At 39.9% G+C, this 9,222-nt stretch overlaps 1 protein-coding gene across 1 annotated transcript; it reads left to right on the forward strand.

Moving 5' to 3' along the window:
- Nucleotides 1-5,878: 5,878 nt before the first annotated feature.
- Nucleotides 5,879-8,811, forward strand: LOC128652671 (zinc finger protein 180-like). Its single transcript, XM_053705602.1, has one exon. It carries the CDS (start codon nucleotides 5,928-5,930, stop codon nucleotides 7,161-7,163), a length of 1,236 nt encoding a protein of 411 aa, XP_053561577.1. The 5' UTR covers nucleotides 5,879-5,927; the 3' UTR covers nucleotides 7,164-8,811.
- The last annotated feature ends 411 nt before the right edge of the window (nucleotides 8,812-9,222 follow it).

The following is a 9,222-nucleotide window of genomic DNA, read 5'->3' on the forward strand; positions in this document are numbered from 1 at the left end:
TTGTTATTTTAAAATAGTGCTGGTATGTACTATTTACTCTGAAACAGAAAAGGATGAAGATTTCTGTTTGTAAGAGGAAGATGATTTTAGCAGACAGTAACTGAAATCAATTGCTGTTTCCACACAGGACTGTTGAGATGAAGTAACTTCAGTTGGGGGAAACAGTTAGCAGTCTTTTCTGCTTAAGGTATGACTAGCCATATTTCTAACAAGACCATGTAATGCTGGAAGGCTGTCATTTCCCCTCATGGGGACCAGTAAGCCATTTTCTTAGTTAAACATAAAAGAATAAAGGGCTTCAAAAAGGGCTTAAAAACTGGTAGACATTTTTCTAGGCTAAAACAATTGCTTTACTAGGCATATTATGCAGATTCTAACTAATTATTGGTATTATAATCTTGGGGAACGTTTAGAAAAACGGCAGGCACTGTGTTGGACACCTTTTTCAGATGGGGGCCTTTCTAGTTATAGACAGAGCCTCATTCTGGGACTGTATAGGGGTTAAATGTAAAAACGGCTCCGGTTCCGTTAATTTAAGGGTTAAAGCTCTGAAATTTGGTGTGCAATACTTTTAATGCTTTAAGACACTGTGGTGAAATTTTGGTGAATTTTGAACAATTCCTTCATACTTTTTCACATATTCAGTAATAAAGTGTTTTCAGTTTGAAATTTAAAGTGACAGAAACGGTTTTATTTTAAAACGTTTTTTGTGCTTTGTTGACAAGTTTAAGCCTGTTTAACATGTCTGTACCATCAGATAAGCTATGTTCTATATGTATGAAAGCCAATGTGTCTCCCCATTTAAATTTATGTGATAATTGTGCCATAGTGTCCAAACAAAGTAAGGACAGTATTGCAACAGATAATGATATTGCCCAAGATGATTCCTCAAATGAGGGGAGTAAACATGATACTACATCATCCCCTACTGTGTCTACACCAGTTATGCCCACACAGGAGGCCCCTAGTACATCTAGTGCGCCAATACTTATTACCATGCAACAATTAACGGCTGTAATGGATAACTCCATAGCAAATCTTTTATCCAAAATGCCTACTTATCAGAGAAAGCGCGATTGCTCTGTTTTAAACACTGAAGAGCAAGAGGACGCTGATGATAACTGTTCTGACATACCCTCACACCAATCTCAAGGGGCCATGAGGGAGGTTTTGTCTGATGGAGAAATTTCAGATTCAGGAAAAATTTCTCATCAAGCTGAACCTGATGTTGTGACATTTAAATTTAAATTAGAACATCTCCGCGCACTGCTTAAGGAGGTGTTATCTACTCTGGATGATTGTGACAATTTGGTCATTCCAGAGAAATTATGTAAGATGGACAAGTTCCTAGAGGTTCCGGTGCCCCCCGACGCTTTTCCTATACCCAAGCGGGTGGCGGACATAGTAAATAAAGAGTGGGAAAGGCCCGGCATACCTTTTGTTCCCCCCCCCTATATTTAAGAAATTATTTCCTATAGTCGACCCCAGAAAGGACTTATGGCAGACAGTCCCCAAGGTCGAGGGGGCGGTTTCTACTCTAAACAAACGCACTACTATTCCTATCGAAGATAGTTGTGCTTTCAAAGATCCTATGGATAAGAAATTAGAGGGTTTGCTTAAAAAGATTTTTGTACAGCAAGGTTACCTTCTACAACCAATTTCATGCATTGTTCCTGTCACTTCGGCAGCGTGTTTCTGGTTCGAGGAACTAGAAAAATCGCTCAGTAAAGAATCTTCGTATGAGGAGGTTATGGACAGAGTTCAAGCACTTAAATTGGCTAACTCTTTTGTTTTAGATGCCGCTTTGCAATTAGCTAGATTAGCGGCGAAAAATTCAGGGTTTGCTATCGTGGCGCGCAGAGCGCTTTGGCTAAAGTCTTGGTCAGCGGATGTGTCTTCCAAGACAAAATTGCTTAACGTTCCTTTCAAAGGTAAAACATTATTTGGACTTGATTTGAAAGAGATTATTTCAGACATCACTGGGGGAAAGGGCCACGCCCTCCCACAGGATAGGTCTTTTAAGGCTAAAAATAAGCCTAATTTTCGTCCCTTTCGCAGAAACGGACCAGTCTCTAATTCTGTATCCTCTAAGCAAGAGGGTAATACTTCACAACCCAAACCAGCCTGGAAACCAATGCAAGGCTGGAACAAGGGTAAGCAGGCCAAGAAGCCTACCACTGCTACCAAAACAGCATGAAGGGATAGCCCCCGATCCGGGACCGGATCTAGTGGGGGGCAGACTTTCTCTCTTTGCTCAGGCTTGGGCAAGAGATGTTAAGGATCCTTGGGCGCTAGAAATAGTTTCTCAAGGTTATCTCCTGGAATTCAAGGAACTACCCCCAAGGGGAAGGTTCCACAGGTCTCAATTATCTTCAAACCAAATAAAGAGACAGACATTCTTACATTGTGTAGAAGACCTGTTAAAGATGGGAGTGATACATCCAGTTCCAATAAGAGAACAAGGAATGGGATTTTATTCCAATCTGTTCATAGTTCCCAAAAAAGAGGGAACATTCAGACCAATTTTGGATCTAAAGATCCTAAACAAATTTCTCAGGGTACCATCGTTCAAAATGGAAACTATTCGAACGATCCTACCTACTATCCAGGAAAATCAATTTATGACTACCGTGGATTTAAAGGATGCGTACCTACATATTCCTATCCACAAGGAACATCATCAGTTCCTAAGGTTCGCTTTTCTGGACAAGCATTACCAGTTTGTGGCACTTCCATTTGGATTAGCCACTGCTCCAAGGATTTTCACAAAGGTACTAGGGTCCCTTCTAGCGGTTCTAAGACCAAGGGGCATTGCAGTAGTACCTTACTTGGACGACATCCTGATTCAATCGTCGTCCCTGTCAAAAGCAAAGGCTCATACGGACATCGTCCTAGCCTTTCTCAGATCTCACGGATGGAAGGTGAACAAAGAAAAAAGTTCTCTGTCCCCGTCAACAAGAGTTCCCTTCTTGGGAACAATAATAGATTCCTTAGAAATGAGGATTTTTCTGACAGAGGTCAGAAAATCAAAACTTCTAAGCTCTTGTCAAGTACTTCATTCTGTTCCTCGTCCTATCCATAGCGCAGTGCATGGAAGTAATAGGATTGATGGTTGCAACAATGGACATAGTTCCTTTTGCACGAATTCATCTAAGACCATTACAACTGTGCATGCTCAGACAGTGGAATGGGGATTATACAGACTTGTCTCCGACGATTCAAGTAGATCAAAAGACCAGAGATTCACTCCGTTGGTGGCTGACCCTGGACAATCTGTCACAGGGAATGAGCTTCCGCAGACCAGAGTGGGTCATTGTCACGACCGATGCCAGCCTAGTGGGCTGGTGCGCGGTCTGGGAATCCCTGAAAGCTCAGGGTCTATGGTCTCGGGAAGAGTCTCTTCTCCCGATAAACATTCTGGAACTGAGAGCGATATTCAATGCTCTCAGAGCTTGGCCTCAACTAGCAAAGGCCAAATTCATAAGGTTTCAGTCAGACAACATGACGACCGTTGCATATATCAATCATCAGGGGGGAACAAGGACTTCCCTGGCGATGAAAGAAGTGACCAAGATAATTCAATGGGCGGAGGATCACTCCTTCCCACTTGTGGGAACTCCATCCGGAAATCTTTGCCCAAATAACTCAATTATGGGGCATTCCAGACATCGATCTGATGGCGTCTCGTCAGAACTTCAAGGTTCCTTGCTACGGGTCCAGATCCAGGGATCCCAAGGCGACCCTAGTAGATGCACTAGTAGCACCTTGGACCTTCAACCTAGCTTATGTATTCCCACCGTTTCCTCTCATCCCCAGGCTGGTAGCCAGGATCAATCAGGAGAGGGCCTCGGTGATCTTGATAGCTCCTGCGTGGCCACGCAGGACTTGGTATGCAGACCTGGTCAATATGTCATCGGCTCCACCATGGAAGCTACCTTTGAGACAGGACCTTCTTGTTCAGGGTCCATTCGAACATCCGAATCTGGTTTCCCTCCAACTGACGGCTTGGAGATTGAACGCTTGATTTTATCAAAGCGTGGGTTTTCAGATTCTGTAATAGATACTCTGATTCAGGCTAGAAAGCCTGTAACTAGAAAAATTTACCATAAAATATGGAAAAAATATATCTGTTGGTGTGAATCTAAAGGATTTCCATGGAACAAGATAAGAATTCCTAAGATTCTATCCTTTCTACAAGAAGGTTTGGAGAAAGGATTATCTGCAAGTTCTCTGAAGGGACAGATCTCTGCTTTATCTGTTTTACTTCACAAAAGACTGGCAGCTGTGCCAGATGTTCAAGCATTTGTTCAGGCTCTGGTTAGGATCAAGCCTGTTTACAGACCTTTGACTCCTCCCTGGAGTCTAAATCTAGTTCTTTCAGTTCTTCAAGGGGTTCCGTTTGAACCCTTACATTCCGTAGATATTAAGTTATTATCTTGGAAAGTTTTGTTTTTGGTTGCAATTTCTTCTGCTAGAAGAGTTTCAGAGTTATCTGCTCTGCAGTGTTCTCCGCCCTATCTGGTGTTCCATGCAGATAAGGTGGTTTTGCGTACTAAGCCTGGTTTTCTTCCGAAAGTTGTTTCCAACAAAAATATTAACCAGGAGATAGTTGTACCTTCTTTGTGTCCGAATCCAGTTTCAAAGAAGGAACGTTTGTTACACAATTTGAACCTAGTCCGTGCTCTAAAATTCTATTTAGAGGCTACTAAAGATTTCAGACAAACATCTTCCTTGTTTGTTGTTTATTCTGGTAAAAGGAGAGGTCAAAAAGCGACTTCTACCTCTCTTTCCTTTTGGCTTAAAGCATTATCCGATTGGCTCATGAGACTGCCGGACGGCAGCCTCCTGAAAGAATCACAGCTCACTTCACTAGGGCTGTGGCTTCCACATGGGCCTTCAAGAACGAGGCTTCTGTTGACCAGATATGTAAGGCAGCGACTTGGTCTTCACTGCACACTTTTGCCAAATTTTACAAATTTGATACTTTTGCTTCTTCAGAGGCTATTTTTGGGAGAAAGGTTTTGCAAGCCGTGGTGCCTTCCATTTAGGTGACCTGATTTGCTCCCTCCCTTCATCCGTGTCCTAAAGCTTTGGTATTGGTTCCCACAAGTAAGGATGACGCCGTGGACCGGACACACCAATGTTGGAGAAAACAGAATTTATGCTTACCTGATAAATTACTTTCTCCAACGGTGTGTCCGGTCCACGGCCCGCCCTGGTTTTTTAATCAGGTCTGATGAATTATTTTCTCTAACTACAGTCACCACGGTATCATATGGTTTCTCCTATATATATTTCCTCCTGTCCGTCGGTCGAATGACTGGGGTGGGCGGAGCCTAGGAGGGATCATGTGACCAGCTTTGCTGGGACTCTTTGCCATTTCCTGTTGGGGAAGAGAATATCCCACAAGTAAGGATGACGCCGTGGACCGGACACACCGTTGGAGAAAGTAATTTATCAGGTAAGCATAAATTCTGTTTTTATTGCAGTAATCCAAACAAGTCAGAGTACATAGGGTCACAGTAAGGAACGCCTGACGCGTTTCACGCATGCGTAGATGCATATATATTCTATTCTATTCATTTTTTTTTTGTTTGTTTAATTTATTGATTTGTATCCACCCTGTTTCCTGAAGCTAGTTTTTACATTGACTCCATAAAATACAAATCAGATGTGCATCAGTGGGTACAGTAAGTACAGTGCATCAAAAACAGATTTGAACAGATCTGCATTGTAGGAGTGCTCAGAATGTTTAGTTTTATTTTTCTTCAGTTTGAAAGTTTACTCATTAATGTATATTAGTTACATAAATGTTTGTTTTTGTCACTATGGTTTAAAACAATATGTTTACTTTAAAATATTATTTCTCTTCAGCATATTATGGTTTTCTTTTGGGACTGCTCAAAACTAACCCCCTGGATTGCAAAATGGAAGATAATGCCCACAACTGCCTTGCACAAAAAGCGTGCGTAAATTCAATTAAACTGGAAGACGTGTTTAGCATCTCACAGGAAGAGTACAATTTATTTGCAGGACAACATTTAACAGATACTGTTTTAAATAATTTGCATAAAAATAAAGAATTACAAAACAATGACAGCCAACGGCACAAAAGTGGTACAAATGAGTCGAGTGAATCTAGTGCTAACATTCCTACACCCCAGAAGGGGCAGAAACAGTTTATTTGTGCAGACTGTGGCAAAAGCTATAATTATAGATCATATCTCCTTATACACCAGCGAACCCACACAGGTGAGAGGCCCTATACATGCCCAGAGTGTGGGAAGAGCTTCACTCGGAGCACCTATCTTATTATACATCAGAGAAACCATAGAGGAGAGACCCCCTTTCCCTGCACCGAGTGTGGCAAAAGTTTTACTAGTAGTTTAGGTCTTGTTAAGCACTTGTCTATTCACACAGGTGATGGACTGTATTCATATAGATACACATGCAATGAATGCGGCAAAAGCTTCTCCACTACATCAAACCTTCTTAAACATCAAAGGAACCACAATGGCGAAAGGTCACATTCGAAAAACCGCAACAGAGAAAAAACGCACATGTGTAATGAATGTGGGAAATATTTTATTAGCTTACATTCTCTGTCAGTACATATGAGAATCCATACAGGAGAGAATTTATATAGATGCAAAGATTGTGGAAAAGACTTCACCAGCAAAGCTTTTCTTGTGACGCATGAGCGGACTCACACTGGCGAAAAGCCATACGCTTGTATGGAATGTGAGAAGAGCTTTTCTACCAAAGCTTCTCTCACTATACATGTGAGAACCCACACAGGAGAAAAACCTTATGAATGCATTCAGTGTGGGAAAAGCTTCACTAGTGGATCAGCACTCGTAATCCATAGAAGAACTCACACAGGGGAGAAGCCGTACTCATGTACAGAATGTGGTAAAAGTTTTGTTGATAGCTCAAGTCTTATAAAACATCAGGCTTCTCACACAGGAGAGAGACCTTATCCATGTACTGTGTGTGGCAAAAGATTTATCTGTATGTCAAACCTCCGGGTGCACCAGAGAACACACACAGGGGAGAGACCATATACCTGCTTGGAATGCGGCAAGACTTTTGGTCGCAAGGAACATCTTGGTGTACACCAAAAAATTCACATAAGAGAGAGAACAAATTTATCTGCTTTATAAAAATGGATCCACAAGTAATTGAGGTTTTTTTTTTTGTCTATATGTGGTTTAAAGGGACAGTCAACACCAGAATTTTTGTTGTTTAAAAAGATAGATAATCCCTTTATTAACCATTCCCCAGTTTTGCATAAACAACACAGTTATAACAATACACTTTTTACCTCTGTGATTATCTTGTATCTAAGCCTCTGCAAACTGCCCCCTTATTTCAGTTCTTTTGACAGACTTGCATTTTAGCCAATCAGTGCTTACTCCTAGGTAACTTCACGTGCATGAGCTCAATGTTATCTATATGACATGAACTAATGCCCTCTAGTGGTCAAAATTCATTTACATTAGAGGCGGCCTTCAAGGTCTAAGGAATTAGCATATGAGCCTACCTAGGTTTAGCTTTTAACTAAGAATACCAAGAGAACAAAGCAAAATTGGTGATACAAGTACATTGGAAAGTTGTTTAAAATTACATGCCCTATTGGAATCATGAAAGTTTATTTTGGACTTGACTGTCCCTTTAATCAAACTTGGCAGTTTGCTTAAATACATACATTAGCACTAATAATACATATATTGCTTCTCTTTTATAGTAACATAGTAGATGAGGTTGAAATAAGACAGAAGTTTTATATTGTGACTTACCTCCTCATCATATACAAAAGCAGAATTAAAGGGTCAGGAAAATCACAATTTAAGCTTTCATGGTTCAGATAGAGCATTCAGTTTTAAGCTAATCTTCCAATTTACTTCAATTAATAACATGATGCTAAACTTGACATGTTTTAAAATCAGGTTCAGAAGCTAAGCGATATTTTAGAGAGCTTTTAATTGATAATTTTCTAATAAAGATGCACTGTAACTTATGTTTTTAATCTATCTGTGACATTCTAATATCGGCGCTCCGGCCACCCACTTAAAAACTCAGATTTTTTTGTTAGCTAATGGTTTAAACTGTTCTCCAATCTGCACTCTTGCTACAAAAAGTGCCATATGGCTAGAGCACCGATTAGAGAACAGTTCAAATTGTTAGCTCACAAAAGAATATGAATTTTGAAGTGGGTGGCTGAATAGCAAAGTATTAGATTACAAAGTAAGTTACAGCGCATCTTTATTAGAAGTGATCAATTAAAGTCAATCTAAAATATAGCTTAGATTCCGGACCTGATTTTAAAACATGTCAAGATTGCCATCACTTTAATTGTGCTTCATAATCTTGGTATTCTAGGCTAAAAAACAAACCAAGACAGGCTTAGGAGCAGTAATGCACTGCTAGATCGCTTGTGAATGGTGGCTGTACTTATATTCTTCTTGTTATTGGCTCACCCGATGTATTCAGCTAGCTCCCAGTAGGTGCATTGTTGCCCATAGGTTTTCTCTTCAACCAATGATAAGAAAAAAACAAAGCAAATTTGATAATAGAATTAAATTTGAAAGTTGCTTAAACTTCTTTGTTTCATATAGAATTCAGATAGAGTGCAAATTTGTAATGTCAACTTTTCTGTCCCTTTAAAGAGTTTTGGGAAACGCTTAGATTTCTAGTCTGTCTGTTACAAGTATATTTGAAATGTTTAGTTAAATGTAGCATTGAGGTTGTAAGTAACAGTTTAGCAGAACATTTTGGGTAAAGTTTTAAAAAATATATATTTTTATTAAAGTTTTTGTTTGCTTCTTTTTTTTCAAAACTGTTCCTTATACATTAAAACATTTAGCCACCATTCAGCAAGCACTACCCTGGTGCTGAAGCAAACATGGGCCGGCTCCCAAGCTTACTATATTCCTGCTTTTCAAATAAAGATACAGAGAGAGAACAAAGAATATTTGATAATAGAAGTTAATTAGAAAAAAAGAAAAAAATTGGGTAAAATATACATGTTTTAAAATCAGGTCCGGAATCTAAGCAATATTTTACAGGGACTTTAATTGATCACTTCTAATAAAGATGCGTTGTAATTTATTTTTAAATTTAGCCGTTGCATTCTAATACCTCGTGATCCGGCCGCCCACTTCAAAACTCATATTTTTTGTGAGCTAAGGGTTTGATTGTTCTCCAATCAGTGCTCTAGCT

Source organism: Bombina bombina, chromosome 1 (genome assembly GCF_027579735.1).
Source record: "Bombina bombina isolate aBomBom1 chromosome 1, aBomBom1.pri, whole genome shotgun sequence".
NCBI classification, from domain to species: Eukaryota; Metazoa; Chordata; class Amphibia; order Anura; family Bombinatoridae; genus Bombina; species Bombina bombina.

Bases quoted from the DNA above. Each gene is read 5' to 3' on its own strand.
- LOC128652671 (XM_053705602.1), top strand. From the start codon at position 5,928: ATGGAAGATAATGCCCACAACTGCCTTGCACAAAAAGCGTGCGTAAAT.